The sequence below is a fragment of the Choloepus didactylus genome, chromosome 1, assembly GCF_015220235.1.
Source record: "Choloepus didactylus isolate mChoDid1 chromosome 1, mChoDid1.pri, whole genome shotgun sequence".
NCBI lineage: Eukaryota > Metazoa > Chordata > Mammalia > Pilosa > Megalonychidae > Choloepus > Choloepus didactylus.
In genome coordinates this window covers 7,377,454-7,401,274 of record NC_051307.1, presented here as the reverse complement: position 1 = coordinate 7,401,274, position 23,821 = coordinate 7,377,454, and the positions used below count along the sequence as shown (strand labels likewise).

At 43.3% G+C, this 23,821-nt stretch overlaps 1 protein-coding gene across 1 annotated transcript in view; it reads left to right on the top strand.

Moving 5' to 3' along the window:
• PCP4 (Purkinje cell protein 4) overlaps positions 1-23,821 on the top strand; it is a 55,148-nt gene that overhangs the window by 17,475 nt on the left and 13,852 nt on the right. Inside the window, exon 2 of the mRNA XM_037831473.1 lies at positions 8,704-8,755. Within this exon, the coding sequence (XP_037687401.1) occupies positions 8,704-8,755 (52 nt within the window). The remainder of the gene's footprint in view (positions 1-8,703; positions 8,756-23,821) is intronic.

Here is a 23,821-nt window from a genome sequence, read left to right as displayed (position 1 = left end):
CTAATTGTTGTGGTTTTGTTCCCCTGTTCATTTAAAGTCGGGTATTTCATCTTAAGAAATGCACGATCCTTCCTCAATAGAACATTAAATTTAGTATCATAGAAACACGCTTTTTTGTTTCTTTGTAAACATGATGATAAAAAGAAATTCACAGAGGGGACTCTTAGAATGGCTTCCCGGGATAGTCGGGGATGTCTCCCCATCCTTGTCTCTCCCGTGGACTGTACTGATTCTGTGAAGAATATGCCACATTGAAGGCTGCGTGGTTCCCGAGCAAAAGGGTGACAAAGATACACAGATTTGTGGTGTTCTTACTTACAACCCATTGGAGGAACTGACTGTCGTGATTGCTACCATCTCAGGGAGCCAGAAACCCTGAAGTCATTAGAAATGTGTACTCTCAGGGTGCCAAGGCTCGAAAGGAAGACAGCGCACGGAGAAAAAGAACTGAAGAGAAAACACATCTCGGGGGAGAGATGCTGTGAGTCGTGCTTGCTAACGAGAGCATCCAAGCTGCTGTGGGAATGAGATAGATTTTTCTTTCCTTCCTTTGCAAAATCTCTGCAACCACTCAGTGGACAGGGGCCAACAGAGGTCAGTTGTTGGGAATAGAAGGCAAAATGCTAAAGAGCACCTCCAAACCAATTCTCTTTTGAATGCAAGAAAGCCATCCCCTTGATGTCATGGAATAATGACTGTTCTGGAAAGTTCCATCGTTGATGGAGCAGACCTACTTGGTACCAGGTCCCTGATGCTTGGCCAGTGGGAGTCAGAGATGATCATCTTTCTTTTTTTCTTTCTTTCTTGGAGGATGGAAACCAAGACTCCGATAAGGGATTTCCCCAGCAATGCACATGTCTGTGGGGGGCCAGTGACTCACATGTCTCCTTCAAGACATGGAAAGCCCCCCTTGACCACTTGTATATTAGGGACCCTCATCCATGCCCTGATCTTCATCATCCTTGGGTCATGGCTTGGACCTTGCTATCTGAGCAGGTTGCTGTATTTTCTGCCTGATACCCCCCAGGGTCTCAGCCAGCTGAGGTCAGAGTGTGTGCCCTTCTCCAGACTCTCGGGCCCTCGCCCAGGGCCTGCTTGCAGAAGGCAAAAGTCAACAGCTCGTCCAGGAGCAGGTCACCTCCTGGGTGCAGTCTGGGTCTGGGGCTGCCCCAGGTCACGACCTGCAAGGCAGCTGATTTTGCTCATGGATGAATGCTTGGATATCCTGCTTTTCTTAGTCTGGGAGAGACCAAAAGCCTTTGAACTGGGGGATTTTCCCTATGAGGCAGTAGTGAGCGGGCTGTCACTGTGACCCCGAGTTGCCCGTTTCACTTGCACCAGCAATGGCTTCACAAAGGGGCTGAGTAGATAGGCCTCTGCAAGCCGAAGGCTTCTCTGAGGTTACTTTGTCCTTTGCCCCCTGCAGAACCTGAACATAAGATAAGAGTTATCTTCTTTTCTTGAATCTCAGTGTTGCCAAAATCAAATGCATGTATAAAGCTCTTTTTAATAGTTGGTGGCAAAATGGGCATGTTTACTTGGGAGGTGGGCGAAGGAGGGGAGGGTCCCTGGGGGATTTAGGAGTGATCTGGGCCCTTCCTGCTTTGGGTTCTGATTCCCTGACCCTAAGGGACTTTGGAAGTGGTGACCCTCAGGTCTAGCCACATCTCACCAAATTATCATCTAGTCAACTTCTCAGAGTGAATACAAATCTATCCAATTGAATGCTATACACTTAGATTCAGAAAATATTCTTGGACTGTAATTTGCACCCAAAGTCTAACCAGCTGGAATTCATTTCACATTTCACTCCCTTCAGCCTCCTGGAATAAAAAATAAATGTCATTTAATGGTGATTTGTGTTTCATCCTGAAGATGAAAGACTTGACTGAATGATTTTCCAAATAGGCATGAGCTGTCCGGGGTTCTGGACAGTTCATTAGTGAGGTGATGGTAATTTGGTTTTAAACATGGCATATAAAAGGCACACCTGATTTATGAGTATAGATGGGAAAGAATGAAAGGTGGGACCCTTTACCCCAAACTTCAGAAATCATATAATAAAAACACACAAAATGATGATACAGACTCTTAAGTTACAGTCATGGCCCATGAGAAAGATATAAAGATCAGGTTTCATTGACATACGAGGATACTTTTCTAAATCCTCAAGGCTATTCAGTTTCTTGAATCCTGTACTTACTTTAGGAAGCTTGGTGATCAGTGCTGGACTGAGCCATATTTGGAAGAAATATACTGGTTTGCTTTATTTAGAGGTTCAATATTTTATTCATCAGTAATTTTTGCATTAATATTGTTTTTAAAAATGTTGCATTAAAATATTATTTCTCTTGATTAATGAGTTGTTTGGTGACCTCTGAAATTTTGTGTTGGAGGCATCACTTTATCTTATGGTGACTACTCAAAGAACAGTATGGCTGTGTAATAGATTTTATGAGGAAGAACAGTGGACCGAGAATTTTTCAAGTCACTCATTTCCAAAGGAAGTGTAAGCTTTGCAATGGACACGGCCATCAGGTTGTCTGTATCTCTTAATGGTGGTCAGGATATCGGCACATTTTCTGTTCCAGCCGACACTCTTAAGACATAGCTATTACTGATGTTTGTATAGCTCCTAGATATAGCATAGAAATGGTCAGACATATCTTAGTATCTATTCTAAGCTAAAAGTACAGGGAGTGATGGATCCAAAGCAGGCTATTTATCTGAAAATCAGTATGGCCTACTCAACTGGTGGGGCATCTAAAATGAAAGGATTGCCCTTGATTTTGCAAGGTGGTTGAAAAAAGAAGTCATCCAGCTAAATTTAACTTCTGAATTAGGCACCTCTTACCTGTCACTTTGGACCTTATCAGTGAGGAATCCCTTGGGTGACCAGCTCAGGAAGCTGCAGCCTGACAGCATCTCACCTCCTGCCTGCACCGCACACCTCTGCCTTCTGTCCTGATGCTTCCTTTTGGACCCCAGGGAGCTGCTAGGTGTGAGCCTTTGCACAGTCTATAACTTAATGCTCCATGGAGCAAATATTTGGACCAATGGTGGCAGGAGCTGGTGAACAGACCTATTTGCCTTCTCTCCCTGGGTTAGGGTGCCCAAAGTTCATGTCTACTGGTAATTGGTGCAGGTGATCTCATTTGTAAGATCTTTATTTGGAAATAGGGTCTTTGCAGATGTAATGAAGTTAAGATGAAGACGAATGGACTAGGGTGAGCCCTAATTCAGGGACTGGTAACCGTATAAGATGAGAGTATTTGTACACAGAGATACAGGTACACAGGGTGACATTCAGCATGTGATGATGGATGCAGAGATGGGAGTGATGCAGCTGCAAGTAAAGGAACATAAGGATGGCTGCATTGCTAGAAGCTAGGAGAGGCAAGGAAGGGTTCTTCCCTAGAGCCTTTGAAAGGAGCATGGCCCTGTCAACTCCTTGATTTTAAATAAGTCAAAATCCTGTTGTTTTAAGCCACCCAAGAGTTTGTGGTTCTTTGTTACGGCGCCACTAGAAAATGAATGCACTGGTCCTCAGATGGTGCTTTCCCAGCTTTGGAGGCGGCTAGCAATGGCCAGCTGACCACATGTCCCCGAATGGGCACACTCTCTTGTCCCTGTTTCATATGCTTTATCCCTCATTCCTGGCATTGTGCTCTCCAGGAAAGCTGTGGCACAGAGAGGATTTGACTCAGGCTCTGCTTTCTGCAAAAGACAAACTAAGACTTATTCTTTGTTATTTTCATGCAGTCCCTGGTTTAACAGGACTGCCAGGAAAAATTACTTCAAAACCTATACCTTTAAATACCTCTCCTGCCTTTCTGTGGACTCTTGGAGTGTACTAGATTATAAGAAGGAACATTTGAGGACTCGAGGACCTTTCATATACTCACTCTATATGTACATTCCTTTAGAGAACAAGGAAGGAAACATCCTCTTCTGAGACCCACGTGAGTCTCGTGGCAAGTGTTTTAGGGTTGAGAACCCAGGGTAATTTTCACCTGAAAGGGGTGCTACTGGATTCAGCCTCCCTCAGTGCTACTCAATAGATTCCACAGCTTGCAACAAGTCCCCAGCTTGGTGGTAGAAGAAAAAATTACTTGAGTTCTGTGATTTCAAGTTCTTGTGTTGCTTGCTTAGATGGGTAATTAGCATTTCCTGATGGTGAAACGAGGCCATATCCAAGAGGTCGTTTTGAGGAAAATGTATCTGTGTTCTAAAGAGCTAACTAATTTTACTGTTAATGAACACGAGGGTGAATCTGAGTGGGAAACTCTCCCTGACAGAGGGTCCTCTGTCCCTTGAAGAGGTCTCTGGGATGCCAAGAGGAGTGTTGTTTTGATATGTTAGGGAGGGCATGCCACCATGCTAGAGGAGGGCAAACACAATGTTGGATTGTGGCGTTGGGATGCTGATTTCAGACGGCAGAAGGCAGGGACTCCTAGACAGTTAGGAGAATATGGAAGAAGTTGCTGTATCTGTGGTGGAACAAAGTATTGAGTAGAGTCCCAAACAGGAGGATTTTATTATAGGGAAGTTGTTACAGTTGGGCACTGGGAGTTGACTGGGAGAGGACTTGAAATGAGAACTGTGTCAAGAGTAAAATGAGGGGAAGATGGCGAGACTCACAGCCCATTTTCCTGGCATTCTCATGGGAGCAGAGTAATGATGGGCTCGAATGACTCCGATTTTGCTGTTGTTGGCACTGATGTCGATTTTTTTTTGCTTCCACCTTCTCTCCCCTGGAGGAAAAACAAGCAAAACCCACACATGCCAAGCTCTGCCATTTTCAGTGGCCTTAGCAATAGACTATCAAGATCAGTCAAAAAATACCCAAAGCAAATTTCTCTTCATAAAATGGTATGGAATGCCACATCCTGGAAGCTCTTGAATACCCTTGTGCTTGGGTTTTCAAGATAATGCCAACAATATGTTTTTTTCCTTCTGAATTAACTTGGTAATTGTGATTGTGTATATTTGGCCAGAGAGTCCTCATCTTGCCTTCTGTATACCTAAGTTTATTAAATTCTTTTGTTACGTAAACTGAATAATGCAGTGGTGGTATCTATGATATCACTGAGTCATTTCTGAAATTCCAGGGAAAGAGCTCAGAATTTTGCAATCTCATATCAGAGCTTGGTCTGAAGGCAGCTCATTCTACCCTTTTCTTTTAATGTTTCATTTTATTTACACGTTTAATTATAACAGGTTGTATTCTTGGGCAGCGACTACTTCTGTTCAGCAGGCAGAGAAGTTCTCAGGATGATGAGCTCAGGATTGGCAAGAAGGAAGGGAGGAGGCTGGGATCTTCTCTCACTTGGGGATCCGAGTAGGGCAGGGAGAGAAGGCAGCCTCTTCCCCAAAGACTCTGGTATCTTTCACTTGATGAAAAAGACTCTTTTCTGTACTGGACTTGTGAAGAAATACCTTCCTTTAAAAAAAAGGTGTTTTGTTTGTTTTTTGGCTTGGCCTAGTCTTGCGTCCTTATGTTATTTACACCTTTGAAAAATCTCACGGCATTTACACAATTGAGCCCTTGGCTGTGGTTGACTCTGCGTCTTCCTGTAAACCAAAGGTCTTCAAAACTCTCACTCTGTGGGTCTGAATGAAGTTGCATTAGGCTTAAAACCAGGATTTCCCTGCCTCATCACTCCCCATCTGCTCTTGGGGGTCCTCAGGAGGGACACTGTAGAAAACGTCCAGAGGTGCCCGGGCACTGCTGGCACAGTGGCTACAAGGGAAGCTTCTGGAGCGTCTCTGAGTTTGAATTCTGGCTCTGCCACTTGTGCAGCTTTGAGCAAGTTTCTCTCTGTGCCTCAGAATATAATCTGTAAAGGAGGCAGATACAATAATGAGAGTATCTACCTTTTAGAGAAGTTGTGAGGATTCCATGAGTGGATGTCTCCCGGGAGCACTTGGTCTGTTCTGGCCACCTCAGACACCCAGCCCACCATAGGCCCTCCTACTTCTCAGTGCAGAGAAACTTCAAGGGCCTCCCCTGGAGAAGAAACCACACTTGGTGATGGCCACCATTGGCCCCTGGAGCAGGAAAGCCTTTGGGTAATTCCCCCACTGCTCTTAGCTTTCCCTTAAAAAGCTTGCAAGGTCTCAAAGAAGTCTGAAATGAGATGCTTTCAATGACTAGGTCTTATTTTCTGCTCTAAGACACAATCATCTCCTTGTGATATCTCAGCTTCATTTTTGTCTCCATCAAATAAGACCTGACACAGAACCCCTGTCTTAGAATCCCTGAAAAAGTGACTCCTGCTCTCCCCTGTGCACATTTCATTTTGGTTTCCCTCAGATTTCTAAGAAGCAATCATTTATGGAGCAAGGTATTCATGGCATTTGAAAAGTATCACTGTTTAAGGCACTTAAAGACTGCTGGGCTGAGGGTGCACCTGTTTTGCATTTGCATTCCGTTTAATTTGACTTTATTCAACTCTAAAACACTGTCTTTTTATTCTACGGAATAGTCTCCTTTTCTGAACCGTCTATGAATTATGTGGGGAGAGACAGAGGCCCCAAATACCAGAGTAGTTCAGTCTGTTTGGCTCCGTCCTTCGCCTGTGCTTAGAAGACTCCCGTCTCTACAGTCTTGTGGTTGAAAAGAGGAGGGAGGCATCAAACTGAGGACAGGCAAGAAGAAAGACCAATCGACCTGGCTTAGCTACCCAGGGCAGATGAAAAAGGGCTGAAAACAACAGAAATGATTGTCTCACAGCTCTGGAGGCCCGAAGTCCAAATCCCCGGAGCCAGCAGGTCCAGCTGCCTCTGCACGCTGTCGGGAAGATTGCTCTGTGCATCGCTCCTGGCGTCTGATGGTTTGCTGGCAGCGCACGGTGTTCTCCGCCTCAGTCGTCACGTGGCGTTCTCCTCTCTGTCTCCCCTGTGTCCAAATTCCCCCTTCTTATAAGGACACCAATCATGTTGAATTACTCCAGTATGATCTCAGTTTAACTTGCCTAATTCAATCTATAACCACCCTATTTCCAAATAGGGTCACATTCTGAGGTACTGGGGATTAGAACTTCAACATATCTTTTTGGGGGACACAGTGCAATCCCATAATACTACTATATTTAAGAAACATGTTATCTGGCTTAAATGATATATATTATAGGTTGATTACTTTAGGTAATGAAGGAATAGGATGACACAGGGAGATCCGAATGGAAGTTTGTTTAAGAAGAATTGGTATTTGGCCAAGTGCACAGCCTCGTTCGTCTCTCCCTGGGAACATGAGTGTGTCTGCCCTTCTGGGCACAAATGCTCCAAAGTAAATATGAAGAAGGGACTCATGTCTGCATAACCTTTCCAGCTTGTTGCCTTTACTCCCACTTCCTGCCAGAAGGAGGAGGCTTTTCCTCTCAGAACAGGGCAGGGAACCTCCTGACGGGGACACTCATTTCAACTTCACATTGCCCAGGAAGGGATGTGGCTGGTGAGACTGTACTAAGCCTCTCTCTGGAGTTATCATCTGCACGAGGCACAGGCCTGCACTGGAATGGACATAAGTCTTCATCATTCACCCTATTTAGTTATACTAATCAGAACTTGGAAAGCAAGTTTTTCCCATATGATCCATCCACCGACAATGAAGAGTTGACTAATGAACTGTCAATTTCTCATGACCACATTGAAAACTAAAGTGTACTGACAGTTATTTTTATGATATTGTTTTTAGGCTGAACACCTGGACTCAAATACAAATTTTCAGGGGACCCTTCATCTTTAATGGGTGTCACATATGAAAATAAGTAGCGATTTTCTCCATGTTAGGGGCTCTACCTCTCTTTCCAGGATTCCATTCAGATGGTTCCATGTGTAATCGTGGAAATTCCTGAAAACACTGAGCTCTAAGCAAGGAAGTCCAGGTGCCATTCTTGACTCTGTCACTATTTAGCTATGTGATATTGGACAAATTGTGCAACCCACATGGGTCTCTTTTCTTTTCCTGAAAAGTTTGAGATTTTATAATCTCTTCAATCCTCTTCAATGCCAAGCAATATTTTCTGATAATGACCGAAAAATTGAATTGATAAAATATTCCATTGTGTATGTGCTAAAAGGGTTACAAATTTCATGTTATTTATAGACAGTAGCTGGGTAAGCTTTGAAGAAACATGCTTGTATATTTATAACCATAATGCATTCCACGCAGCTCTCTAGACCTCATCTGGAGAATCTTGCCCATAGATTCAAGTCTAATGGAAAATGTACAGGATTGGCAAAAACAACAGTAAAATAACTAGGCAAATGGAGAAACTATCAACATGAGTTTTTTAGCTGATTAAAACTTATTTAAATATAGGACATTTGATATAGTGATTAGGATGATAACATGGCACCATCATTGACAGAGGTAACAGTTCTGATCTTGCAGTCGGCACAAACTCGTGGCTGTTTCCCACATATTTTCAAAAAGGTTACGCTCAATCAGCAATAGCCTCCCACCTGGTTTCCCTTGTGACGAGCGAACTACTCCATGCAGAAAAGTTTCTGCAACTCTAGTGTGTCCTTTCTTGCATTGAACTTGCAATCTTGGTCTTCTGAGCACTGTACTTTCACCTTCTGAGCTAAAGTAACATGGAACTTGGTATAATGCGAGAGAAATTTGAAACATTAAAGGAGAAAATAATCCCGAATATATAACAATGTCTTTTTTTTTTTTTTTTTTTACACCTTTAGCGACAAGGTGCTGGGGCATCCAATGGAAAAGAAAAGACATCTGGCGAAAATGGTAAGACAACCTGAATAGTACAACCACACTGTCCCATATGCACCTTACTACAGGGCAGGTGTGGCTCCTGCCTTCCATTCAAATCAGCTTACTAGATATGTTTGCACTCCAGTTGAGAGTGGATTTGAGCAATTCATGGTGAGCACCGTGGTCTGGTTTTGCAAAGAAAACAAGCCAGCTAAATGCAGTGATAACAATTTGCCTCCCAAAGGAGGAATCCCATTTTGGGCAATGTTATAATTACCATGCAAATATAGTTCTCTGCTTTCTTCATTAGGGTTGGTGAGAATCATCTGAGTTGTTGTGAGGATAGAATGAGACCAACTGAGATAACTGCTTTGAAAACTGTGAAGTGCTCAACTGGTGTAAGGATTTTTAAAACTTGCTTCTGCCCTCCTTCTGGTACAGAGCACTGTGCAGGCCCTAGGACAGGGGCTGGGTCACCCCGTGTTGCTGCAGCAATCCACCAGGAATAAAAGAATACTGACAGGAGCATTTGTCTACTGATTCTCGTATCTCTACCATGGCCTTAAATTGTATGGTTTATCATCATCTTTTATGGATGGGGAAACTGAGGCTTGCAGTGTGGGAGCTGGGAGGTGACCAGGAGTGGGAAGAGCTTGAACTTTGAAGGAGACGCAGCCAGGTTTAAGCCCCAGCTCCCCAACTTAGTGGTGTGATAGAGGGATGACTTGTAATAATGAAAAAAAATCCCTTGTGAGTATTGAGGGCTCTAGATAGGGTTCTGGTGCTGTTAGAAGACCCAGGTTTCTTGAATTTTTTTTTTTTTTTAATTTTACTTTTTATAAATTACAAAATGAAATTACCTTTTGTGGAAAACTACTCCTGGTTGGATTTTATGTGTGCCCATCAAACTGTGGATGATATCCATCTCATGAATACCAGCTATAAAAATTCTTTAGTGGCCTGAAATCCACTTTGGATCCTTGGTGGCGAGTCTGACTTGGGGCCTGAGCAAGACTCAAATACTGGGTGAAAACAGTTTCTCTTGGGGTATCCTCTAGGGCAGGGTCAATGAAGTGATTCCTGAGGGTGAAGAAGGGCCTAGGGGCCATTGTATCAATAAATAGAGGGGTGATCATTCGGGGTTCTTCAGAGAAACATACCCAATAGCGTGCACGTACACACGTATGTTAAAAGATCTATCTCGAGGCATTGGTTCCCATGATTGTTCGGCAAGTTCAAATCCATAGGGCAGGAGGTGATGCCACCATCTTGAGGCAGAATTTCTTCTGCTTTGGGGAAACCTCAGTGTTTGCTTTAAAGGCCTTTCAACTAACTGATTGGATAAAGCCCACCCATGTGTTTGAGGGTAATCTCCTTTGTTTAGAGCTCACTGATTGTAGATGTTAATCACATCTACAAAAGGCCTTCGCAGCAACACCTAGACTCATGTTTAACTGGATAACTGGGTATGATAGCCTGCCCAACTTGACACATAAAACTGACCATCACAGCACCGAAAACTGTGCTGATGGAGCTGAAGGAGAGGAGGAGAGGTTGCCCCCTAGCCCGACTATGCGTCCTTTGCTTCAGCTTGTGAGTTAGAGTTTGTGGGGGTTATGGGCAAGGAGGTTGGAGAGCAGAGGGAGCAAAGGATGGGGCTTAAGAGGGAGGAGCAAAATTAGAGCTGGTCCACGAGGAAAGGCCGCCTACTGTACAGAGGCACCCTTGGAGTTTTCTGGTTCACAGACCAACATCTATCTGCTCACTGGAGGTCATTTCCACTGTGCCTCACAGCCCTAGAATCATTGACTTTAACACCAAAAGACTCACCAGGGATCATTTACTGCAGAGGTTCTCAAACTCTTTTGCCTTGGGACTTCTTTCCATTCTTAAAAAGTCTTGAAGACCCTAAAGAGAGTTTATTTGCTTTGGTTTTATCTATTGGTGAATAAAATTGAAACTGAAAAATTTTTAAAAATTTTACTATTTATTTCATTAAACATAAAGTTATAAACCTATTACATATTAACATAAGTAACACTATATTTATGAAAAGTAACTATATTTTCCCAAATAAAACGTATTTCAGTGAGAAGGGTAGCAACGTTGAACATTTTTGCAAATCTCTTTCGTGCTTGGCTTAATGGAAGACAGCTGGATCCTCATATCAGCTTCTCATTCAGTCTGGGATGGTATCACATGTCACATAGCTTCTGGAAAATTCCACCATGCACTTGTGAGAGAATGAGAGTAAAAAAAATCAAATAATATCTGTTCTAGTTTGCTAATGCTTCTGGAATGCAAAGCACCAGAAATGGATTGGCTTTTATAAAAGGGGGTTTATTTGGTTACACAGTTAAGGCCATAAAGTGTACAAGGTAACACATCAGCAACTGGGTACCTTCACTGGAGGATGGCCAATGGTGTCCGGAAAACCTCTGTTAGCTGGGAAGGCATATGGCTGGCATCTGCTCCAAAGTTCTGGTTTCAAAATGGCTTTCTCCCAGGACATTCCTCTCTAGGCTGCAGTGCCTCAAAAATGTCACTCTTAGTTGCACTTGGATATTTGTCTTCTCTTAGATTCTCTAGAGCAAGAGTCTGCTTTCAATGGCTGTCTTCAAAATGTCTCTCATCTGTAGCTCCTGTGCTTTCTTCAAAGTGTCCCTCTTGGCTGTAGCAAGTTCACTCCTTCTGTCTGAACTTATATAGTGCTCCAGTGAACTAATTAAGGCCCATGCTGAATGGGCGGGGCCACACCTCCATGGAAACCATCCAATCAGAGTCATCACCCAAAGTTGGATGGGGCACATCTCCATGGAAACACTCAAAGAATTATAATCTAATTAACACTGATAGGTTTGCCCACCCAAGATTACATCAAAGATAATAGCGTTTGGGGGAACATAATACATTCAAACTGGCACAATATCTTAGTATTTTTGATGTTGGGATCACCCTCAAAAGGCCTCAGGCACCCCAGGGTCCCTGGTCCACACTTTGAGAACTGCTGATCTAGTGTCACTCCTGCGTCATGACTGAGAAGCCTGGAGTCTAAAGATGTGCCCAGGTGGGTTGGTGGTCAAGCCAGATCTAGTTCCAGTGTGCTTGAGGTCTCTGCACCCTCAGCTTTGCTGCAGCCTCCCATCAGTCCTTCAGAGCTGGTCTCCATGCTCAGTGGTTTGCACAAGAGGGAATTTCCAGCAGGTTACAGAATATGTTGTTTTCTGCCTGAATTTCTTGCAGACAGAAAGTGGCCTACTCCAAAGAAAACTGAAAGAAGTTTTTTCTGGAGATATAAAAGTTAATTGAGTGGAAAAATTTCATATACTATGGATAAAGCTTTTGATTATAGAATACTAAATATTACAAGAAATACATTTCTTAGGGGTAAAAGATATTAGAATTAGTGATGATTCAATCATTGTAGAATAATGGCACTATATAATTTCAAATTATTATCAGTATGCTTTGTATTTATTTCAGGCAAAACTGCTCATATATGGTATATGTACTTGATATATTGTAATATTAAATATGTGCTTTTGTCTCTAAGAGATGTTTTCTTAAGAATCAAAGTCAATTCCTTATTTTTAAATTCCTGATGAGAGGAGATCATCTTGGAGTTTCTGTTTAAATCTAATATTACATTCCATTGAAAATTCCAATTATTTTACCCTGTTGCCACAGGTTTCTAGGGAAATCTACTATCTTAATGTATATTTCTTGTTAATATCAAATGAAGCTCTGCCTACATGTGCAGAAGGAATAAGGACTCATGGGAACAGAAATATGAAGCATAAGGCATTAAAATGTTATGAGATTTGGATAGTATTCAATTAATGATAAAATGAACAGTCCCAGATTTCTTTTATTCTTCTTCCCCACATCAAAATGATCTCATCCAAATAGTACAAATTTAGTTGAGGTCTTCATTTCACACTTAAAGCAATGAAGACTGTGGGAGTGAATTATGGGCAACTTGAAATTATAATTTGGATCATGTACAAGTCAGATATCATTACTGCAGAAGGCATCTTGGTGCTTGCGTTGCACTGGAATTTTGCTACATTAAATATTATCTCCAGAGGGCCATTGGCTAGGAAGCATGTTTCTTGTAATTCTAAAATTTATTTTTTTTCCTGTTGTTGCAGTGTTTATTGATGTGAAATATGACTTACATTTCACTCCCTGCCATCCAGAACACCCCCGGAAGCCTGCTCAACCCCTCCCTCTCCGCCCCCGACACCTCTGTTTACAAAACCCACAAATCTAGGTGTTCCTCTTTCTCTAGATTGTGTGGTATCATCTATAGGATGAAGGCAGGTTTTTCAGAAGTAGTAGGATTATTGTTATCCTTTATTTGAAAAAGAAAGTCATTGGGATTAGGGTGGTTCAAAGGTTTTCATTCCTATGTGAACATACTACATTGGTTATCTGATTAGTTTAGGTCAAGGATTTCATTTGTTTCTCTGTACAACTCTCCATTCATGAAATAATAGCTCATAGCTCCAATTACGAACCTCTTTATCTGGTTTAGATTGCTCTATTTAAATTCAAACATATTTATAAATGGCGATACAACCATCTGACTCTAGATTATTTCCCACCAATTACTAGTTTGGACACAATCAAAAGATTTGAAATGCAATACTAGCCTTGCTGAATATCTTGATGCGTATCTTGATACTGGGTGGTCCAAAGAGATTCCAAGAGTTCAATTTTTTTAATCGACACAAGAAAATAAAAACATACTGGAAAAAGAGTGGGTGCTGGGAGACTTCTAATCTGAAGGAAAGATTTATGAATAATATACCTCCTGACAGAGCTTACCTTTAGAGTTGGAGGCTGACTCAAGCTAAACTGAACTTCTAAAACTGGTATAGATTTCTCTTGATTTAGTAAGCTGCGATACATTTGTTTCCAAAAAGCTCTAGTATTTGGGTGTGTGTGTGGGAAAGTCATATGGACATGCCTCACTTTAATAAAAGAATCCCCTCAAATCCAGGCTGTAGCTAAATGCCTGGAAAAAGTGGGGCTCAACTGCAGTCATAGTTATTTTGAGGGGTGAGTAGCCTAGAAAAATCTCAAGCATGTGTCCTTCTTTGGGAGATTGTGGCTTAAAAAGTTTCCCGAAGGTGTGAGGGTATGCTAGAACTCTTAAGATTTGGTTTGAGTGGATATGATTGCTAACAAGGAATAAGATAAAATGTTGTTCAGGAATTCTCCTCTCCCTGTTTGGAATCAAATAAAAGCCATAGAGGAAGTTTATCTCATCTTTGAATTCTGAGGGAACACATACACACACACACATATATACCCACGCAAACTGTAATTTTCTTATTTTTCTGTCATCAGGTAGGTGGAGAGATTTAGAACGACCTGTATTCATAGACAGATAGATATATACATTGAGTGACTTTTTGCAAATAGGAAATAAAACTCAAATATCTAATCCCAACACACTTTACACTTCTCAAAACAAACAAACAAAAACAAACAAACAAAAAAAACAACTATTGGCTCCAGATTACCTACATTAGAGACCAAAATTTTTCTTTTGATGTCTTGGTACATAATGATCTTTCAGGACTCACAAATGGATTTGGGCAGGTTTTGTCTATGATATATTTAACCTATGCCCTCTCCTTGGTTCGTGGAAGTGTGTGAAGTGAGACAAAGTTGCAAGGTGGGGGTGGGGGAAGGGAGGGGTGGGGGAATCAGCTGGGCTTAAGAAGGGACAGACGTTGCACCCAGGAATGAATGGGGATTGAGCGTTCATTGTTGTACCCAAGAGAGGTCAATTTTGGCCGAGGATCCCTCCTGGTTAAACTTGCTCCTGCACACAGGTTGACTGGGATGTAAGGTGAGAGGAAGAAATGCAAGTTCTAGAATGACTCTCTTGGCATCTTGATGGTCTGTTTTGCTTTGATGATTTGATGGAATCAGATCAAAGTTTGAGGATGGCGAGAGGTGAGAATGAGCAGTTTGTGACTTAGAGTTGTGCTCTTCCCGTGGACTGGTATGTCTGGGGTGATGTGAGGCTCTGCTCCATACCAAGGCTCTAATATGACAATCCTGTATAGATTTCAATGGGCATTGAGATGGAAACTTCCAGTGCTAAGCTAAGTCTCTTTGAAAAGGGAAAAAGACAGCTTAGAATACCGAACTGTGACATGTTATCAGAATGTGCTGTTTATAAATTTAACAGACTGAACCTGGCTGTGGAAAAAGCACCTCCTGAAGTCATCAATCTCTGAAGTGTGCAGTGTCTCCCAGGCGGAGAGCTCTAAATCTGTCTCCTGCTAGAGAAATAAAACCAGGGGCTGCGCCAGCCCGGATCACCTGTGATGTCAGTGAGTGCTGGTCCAAGCTTCTCAGGCACGTGATATTTCCAAGGTGAAAAACCCAAAGCCTCTGGCTCTCATCTGAGGTCTCCTGGCCCTTTCTCTCCTTCTTTTTCCATGTTTGAAGCAACCAGAGGAGGAAAAGAAACCTCTAAAGCAAGAGTGATTGAAATACTAACATGGCTTTCAAACATTTTTCGACTGTGTCCTTGGTGCTGTTTGCTTTGAACGCTGTGAAGAATCTATATTCCAGAAGGAAGAGATAGTCACACCAGGTTGCTTCTAATATCGATTCAGATGGGGAGAGAATGAAATTGGAATTGCTTATTAAGCCAGGGCTTTAAACCATCAGGGTCTCCAACAAACATGGTCAATGGATGATATTGTTCAGCAAGCGAGTTGACTGCAGGTGAAGGTTATTTTTTAAGGAGTAGTGCTGGCAGAAAACTTATTGCTGTCAATCTCAGTTATAAGAGATTTTGTTTGTTTTTTTGCCCTTTAGATTTAGCATCATAATAACTTCAGTGTGCAAGCCACACCTTGGACCAATACAGTGCTTCTCATCCACTGCCTTTGCAGTGACAGTGCTTGGAGTATTCTCAGCAAATGCAGAGCTCTGTGCAGATGCCTGATTATAATTCTTTACCTCTAGAGATTTGCAGAGTTTAACAATGCCCTCACACGCTCCCCGTCATCTGATTCTGTGGCCGCCTTGTGAGTAGGGAAGGTTCCTTGGACAGGACAGGTGACTTGCCCAAGGTCCTGTGTTAGCAAAGTAGGCAGATGCCCAGAAAGCTGTGGTCCTCTGGTCACAGGGCAAGCACACCAGGCTGTCTCCATTATCCTCCCTCTGCAGTTTCCTCCTGACCAGGGTTATTGTTTCTAAACTGGCAGCTGGGGTGGGACTGTGGTCTGAGCCAAAGGAACAGAATGAGGTTACAGGACCACATGTTGGCTGAGTGTGAAACTTCAGTCTCAGCTACGCCATTATCTCGTCAATTGACTCACCTAGACTTGGGCAAATGTATGTGACCTCAGACTAATTACAGGGACAGTCACTTTAATTTTCAAAAATAAAATGTTAAAGCAGTGTACTCCTGTATGGGCTTATCCATATTTTTCTTTCTCGATCCATCCCTTCCTTCCTTCTTTCCTTTCCTTCTTTTTTCTCTCTGTTTTTTTTTTCCTTCCTTCCTCTCTTTTTCCCTCCTACTCCCCCCCCCCACTTCCTTCTTTCTCTTCCTGATTTCATTGAACACTTGATAACTTTAAACCAGCTAAAGACAGAATTTTGTTCCATGTCGCCAGACTGGGAGAAAGCCCATTTGCCTTATTGAAAAACTGGAGTTATAAATTATGCTAAAGGAATTCCTCCAACCAGGAAAATGCTGATCCTTCCATTCGGTGATATCTTGCCTCAAATGGAAGATAGGAACACATCATATTTTGCTTTTAAGTTACTTGTATGGAAATAATATTTCTCAATTGTTTGAAAACATTTGGCTCTTTGAAGTAGGTGAAACACTCCTAATTTTATTTATAGAATTAATTTGCACTGCAAGCAATCTTCAAAGAGAGAACCAATTTGAACTTCAGCCTGGGCTGAACGATAAGGTGGTCTAAGTTTGTAGGCTTCCCCTTAATGTGGCTCATCTGTGGGTGCAGCCAGGCATGTAGAAATGCTAATTTCCCCTTTTGGGACAAGCCACTCTTGGTAGATAGAATGGGCTGAATTGTCTTCAGAAACTGGGGCCTCCCTCCAAGGCTAGGTTGGTTCCCCCAACTGCTTTGCCCAGAGAAGACAAGCCTCGCTGTCCCTGTGCACGGGTCTCCAGGAAGCCCTCCCTGCAAGCACGGAGCTTACTTCAGACCCAAGACCAGAGATTCCCCCCGGGCCTTACGAGGAAGTTCTCTGGGAGCTCATCTCCAAGGCAGCTTTGAGGAGTGATCCTGGGGACTGTGCTGAGCTTATGTAAATTCCACTCAAATCCATCGATTGGTTTCTCCCAGCATTCTTAATCATTTGCGAGCTGGAGTTTCTGATCAATACCAATTAATTGTGGAGATTTGGCTCAAAGCTGTGAACTATTCCATCAAGATGATCCTCTCTCACTCTTAATAAAATATTTTATTCCCCATCCCCACCTTGGGACTCTCCTTGTTTTCAGGAAGTGACCACTTTTCATTAACTTCAGATAAGCTAAGAACAGATTTGGCTCTGGATCATCTTTTTAAGAATTACTCCAATATGGGATAATGGCTGCTTGGGCCTGAAACCTAGTCTGGCGGGCGTCACTTTGGCCTTGGCTGGTGGTTGGTGGCACCCCAAGGACTCGCCTGCCCTGGGTTCCAGGAGACCCGATGCCCGTGTCTCCCGGTCTCAGAGTGCATCCTCCAGCTGGAGCTGTCCCCCAGCCACAGGCCCTAGAAGGCACGACTCCAGCAGATGTGTTTCCATCTTCTCTCTGTTTGCCTCCCCCTTCCTTGTGTGCTATCTGTGAGGGACAGGACCAGCTATACAAGATGGGGCCCCTTGCAAAATGAACAAGTGGGGCCCCTTGTTCAAAAAATATTATGGATTTCAAGACAGTGACAGCAGCCCAGTAATTCCAGTGCTGGCTCTTCTGTCTGAGCACACAGGTTCATGAAGCTGGTCCTGGTGCAGGAGGTTACATATAAACTGTTTTTTGTTTTGTTTTTACAATGAAGTGTGTATTATTCATTTCATGATACATCTTCTCTCTAGCACTCATAAATTGCTATCCTAGTTTAAACACAGCAGATAGACAATTGGAAAATTTTTTGGTGTGAAAAACTAATTTAAATTGAGCGGGCCTTCTGTTTTCAAAATAAGAGACATAAAACTTCCCTGTTCTTTAAATTTTTCCTTATTTTATAATAGCTAAAATGCATGGATCATTTTCTACATTGGTGGTAATTTTGTATGATTTCTTATTTTGGAACTTGCCTTGTGGTGGATTAGAGCCGGCTGCGGATTCTTTGGCACCTGGAGGGGGAGCTCTCAGTTCCCTCGGCTTGCACCTGGGCACGTGCTGTGACTCCTTAAACCAAGAGAACACAGCTGAAGCGGCGCAATGCCACGGCCTGGGCCCAGGAAGGCGCTAACAGCCGCCACCTCATCTCTCGTGGAACGCTCGTTGCGAGGGAAGCCGGTTGCCATTCAAGAAGCCGACTACTCTGAAATCATCATGCCGAGAGGCAGCCCATGCTAGCCATGGGAAACAGCCACAGGGAGCAGCCACGGGGAAGAGCCACGGGGAAGAGCCACGGGGAACAGCCATGGGGAGCAGCCACGGGGAGCAGCCACGGGGAACAGCCACGGGGAACAGCCACGGGAAACAGCCACGGGGAACAGCCACGGGGAAGAGCCACGGGGAAGAGCCACAGGGAACAGCCATGGGAACAGCCACGGGGAGCAGCCACGGGGAGCAGCCATGGGAAACAGCCACGGGGAACAGCCACGGGGAACAGCCACGGGGAGCAGCCACGGGGAAGAGCCACGGGGAAGAGCCACAGGGAACAGCCGTGGGGATCATCCACGGGGAACAGCCGTGTGGAACAGCCACATGGTGAGACGCCTGACCAGCCCTGGCTGTTCCAGCCATCCCAGCCCAGGTGCCAGACACGTGGGTCAAGACATCTGCAGATCACACCAGCTTATTTAGTCAGGGTTCCCAAGGAGAATAGAACCAACAGGATACACACACACACACACACCCATATGCATATGCATATATATATATATATATGTAAATATTATGAGATTTATTATATACAAATTCTGGGTTTGTTTCAGGAAAAAAAATAGAAAAGTATTTCATCAATATCATCCTTAAAAATTTCCTTTTTAAACTGTGTAGCGTCACTGGCTGGCTTGATATTTTTAAGGGAAGGAAAACAGTCAGATCTATTTTTGAAAGATGACATATTTGACATTCCTATAGCGATTAGGCTGTCCCCATGAAGGCTAATGCGTGTTTGAGGCAGTCAGTTGGAGCTCCCCCCCGCCAGGTGTCATTCAGAAAACAGAGGAGGGCGACAGCCAAAGAGGCAGGAACCAAACCGGAAGGCACCCGGGTAAAAGGGAGCGAGGACAGGTACAGGGGACCTATGGGAGCCCCAGACCCTGCTTCCACAGAGTCTGTGGATAACTCGCCCACCTGCCCTGGCCTGCAGCTGAGACGGGAGAAGGGTGGAGCCCCAGCTGACTGCAGGTGTCCCCAGGGGGCCCGGGGTGGCCCCTTCCCGCCCTGGTGCCTTAGATGTCGGTCTGGGATGGGAAGCAACACTGAAAACTGCCCGGGCCAGCATCACAGCACCCGTATCAGAGAAAGGTTTCCTAGAATACCGGCACGTATAAGGGATGCTCAAATGCACCTTCATTTTCCTGGAGAGTGATCAAGGAGCAGATTTGCTTTCATTTAGATCCCTTTTGGATTCCTTAGTTCCAGAACCTTGAATTAAACTCTAAACCGTGACTGCAGTGCCAGCTGCCTAAAAAATAAACAAATAAATCAGAAATGACCATTTCCGTCTTTTAATTAAATGCATACCAGATCAAAACGTTAATCCCTTTCCTTCCCCACAAAACCCAGAGAATTGTGTTTTCATGCACCACAGTGAAGATATTTATTTCAGAAAGAAATACGAAATTAGGGTCCCTCTAATATAAACTTGACTCTGCAAGTTCATGAGGGAAGGAGAAACAATGTTGTCAAATCATTGCATTTAAAATGTAATTATTTATAAACCTCACTTTTTCCATCATGAATTAGAAAGAGTTTATTTTTTACAGAAATTGCTGCTTTTTGGCCTTTCACTGTTGCTTCCTCCAGTGTCACATCTTTCAACAGCTCCAGCCAAGGACAGCATCCCTTGTTGTCCATCTCTCTGCTCCATGTCCTTGGTCGTGTCACTGTTGCCATTCTCACCTTGAGCAAGAGGGCTAACTATTTGTATTTCACTAGATTTAATTTAACAAGACAATTTTTTAAAAACAAAATTTTCTTTGAAAGTCCCCCCCCCAAAAAAACCAACCCAAACAAAACCCTCAAGTGATATAAATTGATAACTGTTTCTGATAACTCCCTGGGTTCCTTTGGGTTCTTGTCATCGTTTTCATGCTCCGGTGGCAGCTTCCCTTTTTCTTATTATGACCTTGGCTGAAATATGTGCTGGCTGCATAGACCCAGATGTGGGATCAGCACAGGAGAGGGCGTGGGGTGACGATGGCTCTGGATCCACCATGATGTGTAGGAGAACATTCCTTCATGTAGTTCATGGTTATGCAAAATGCAAGTTTGCTGCTATTTTTTGTGCTTAGCATGTGGCTTCTATATTTCTAAAGCACATTCCTCCCTCTCTAACATTCTATCATGCCAGACCCTGAGGATGATTGAAAACTGAGCTTTGCTCCGGTATTCATTTAGAAATCCCCGTCTTCTGGCATGTCAGAGAGATGCTTTAGTGGCCAGGGGCTGATTTGAGGGAAGTCGTTCCCATTCCAGAGTTCCCCACCTGTCTACATCACGATTAGCTTCCAGAACGCAGGACAGAGGGGCTGACCTTGTGCACAGGCAGAACGCTTTTCCCACAGCACAAAAGTCACTGGCGCTTAGATGATGTGTCATTTTTCCTGAGACCTTTCTTAGATTTTAGGGTTTCTGTGTTTCAATGCAGACATAAACCTTTCAGCAGTCTCAATTGACGTGCACTCACTGAAATTCGATTTCCCACCAGTCCATTAAAAAAAAAATGTTTTTCAAGTGTGCTTTGAAAATGGGCTGGGTCATCAGAAATGGCCCAGGAAGATGTTTGTTGTAGATTATAATGCATTTGCTGATCTCAGAAAGTGCTCTAAATGTTCCCTCTAGGTAGTTAGGCTGTGAAATAATTGTTTCATAGGAATTTCAGAACTAAAGAGAAGGACAGCGTCTGACTCTTGACTGGGTTTATCGATGAAATCAGCTGACACCACCCTTCCCCCTCGCTACCAAGGCTGCCTTTGCTTTGGCTTTCAGTCCTTTGCTCTTTGGCCCTTCCCTTGATTTTAGCACCCCTGAGCCTGCTGGGCTAGCAGGCCTGGCCTGTAAACGATGTCTAAATCTCAGTTTGTTCATGAGCAGGATGAAGAAGGGTGGGGATGGACCCACGTTTCCCCCAGCCCCTGCCGTTCTGCAGATGCTTCTTCTGCAGGGAATCATTTCATCTCATTGGGTCACAATATCCTAATTTGGGGATGATGTCTTTAGGCTCTTGTCTAATTTCAATGCTTTAGGATTCTGTGGCTGCCTCTTTCTTGGGACACTAAAGGATGTTTGACTTCCTTGCTTTTGAGTCCAAAAGAAAAATAAGATGATATTTCTCAGTTGAAGGCAGTGGAGCGGAAAGAAGGAGAAAAGGGCCAAATCTGAATACAATTGTCACCAGCTAGGAACATGTGATAACACATAGTTTTTGTTGTTAAAATAAAGATTTCAACAAAATGGGTGAAATTGGGAAGATTTGGCCTTTTAGCTTAATAACCTGCATTTCCGACCAATTGAATGCCTAACATGGAAACAGGGTTTCTTTTCCTGGACATTTCCGTCATTTCACTTAGCTTTGCACTGAGGCTGCTGGGCCTGTGGTGGGCCTCCAGGTGAGTCCAGGTGTAAGTGACAAAGGTCCATCCACCACAGAAACTCAAAAGAGCCAGGTGGTCTCACAGGGTGGCCGTGGGGACACCTGTGCACGGAGCCAAGCTTGCTGTCAGCCCTCCCCTTCTTCTGAAATTAAATCCTTTCTGCAATTTTGAAAAGCTATTCCAATTTTCTTTTAAAACTTTATAGTCATTTCACCTGTGGACCTAGGCAATGCCACATGGTGCCATATGCAGATGATCTGTAGGAACTATTAATGATGGTCGTGTCTATTCATTATCGGAAACGTGCGTGATATTTTGACAATTGACTATCGAGTTTCAGCTTCTTCTTGCAAAATTCTCACTTGCCTTTTCTAATAAATCCAGTCCATTGACATCTTAATTTATGGTAATGCATAGAGAAGTTGACCTACAATTTTGAAATTAGGATCCAAATTAGCTTTTGGAAGAATAGGATGGGGTCTTACAAGACATCGTGATTTACCTGAAGATAAAGTATATAGTCTTATTCTTTTCACATCTCCAAACCGAACAAAACTATAAAATCTTGCCAGTTACATATCTGAGCTAGAAACAGCCTATAGGTCACCCTGGCCCTTCACAGCTGGCAAAATATAACTCCCTGCTGTATATTTCCTCGGTTCAGCTTAAAACGACTTTAGCAAAAGGTCAGATGCTGCTGCCGTGGGAGATGTTTCCATTTTCTAATAGACTCATGTGAGACGTTTTCTTCCCCCTAACATTCTATCTAAATTGGTTTTCCCCATCAGTTTCCTGATGCCATCCTCTGTGAATGCTCCCTTGGGCTGCCACACTGAAAATGGATATTTTACCACTTCTTACATTTTTTATGCAGACAGAAATGCTTCTACCACCTCTGTAGATAATCAGGATGCTTTGAGGAATAGGGGCTCAGTGGTAATCCTTGAAAAAAGTTGTTTAAAGAGAAACCTATTTCAAAAAGGAATAATCTTGGCTCTCATTGGCTGACACCGGACATTTCTGTCTTTCTTTGGAATTCTTGAAAGAAATAAGAGTATTCTGCTCTCTGGTCTGTGAGAGCTTCTGGGTGGGGAGGATTTGATGACATGGACAGAGGGCAGGGCTCTCCTGCCACCTTGGCGCACAGATAGTCCCTGGTTAAACAGTGCTGATGGCGAGTTCCAGCCAGCATGGCCCCATCTGAACTCTCCCCAGGTTGTGAACCGATGTGGGACAAGCCTGGAGGCTCAGAACTTTATCTCTATTGGGGACAGCACTGCTTTTGCCATTTCTCTTTGGGATTAGTTGTCAGAATATTATTATTTGTGGCTTGTAACCAAAACTAAAACTCTGCTATTGGTTGGTTCTTCTGTGTCCAGGGGTGAGCTGCATTCTCAGCTACCTAATCCAGAATACCACATAACTTTATTCCTTCTTGGGAATTTCATCTTATTGCATTTCATTCTCTTTGTGCACATATGTGAACCTGTCTTCCTGGTGAGTAGAATAATAAGGCCCAAAGCCTAAGATGACTTGCCTCTAAAAAGAAGCTATTGCCACCAGAGCAGCAAATAGCCTTCCTTGAATTCTTAGAATGGCATCATTTTAATTTTTTTCACACTTTATTTACTGAAAAATAAAAAACAAAAAACATTTCAAACAAAACAAGACAAAGGAACAAGAAAAAAAAAATGTGCTTTGTGTCATTTTTAAAAAGCAAAAGACGCTCCATGTGTTTGCTTCAAACATATGAGAAGTGCCTTGGAGGCATGTGGCTGTGGGATGGAAGGCCAGGTTGAGGGGAGTTTAACTGCCCCAGGCCAGCAGTTCCTTGGAGCTCGGGTGCTTCTTGGTTTACACATAAATATGCATTGACAGCTCTAAGTGCATACCCCTATGCAGAGCCCATTCCTCTCCTTGCAACATTTTGGCACAGATGGTTCGGCCCAGTTCAGAATGTTGAGAGTGCATTTTTAATTGTGGGAAGCTGGGGATGTATGCAGTGATGTCTATTTCTGCACCTTTGTTTTCTCTCCGCACATCAAAAGCACAGGGAGTGAAGCAAAGCACAACACGCATGACCGAATGAGGAGGTCGCTGGTGGCAGCC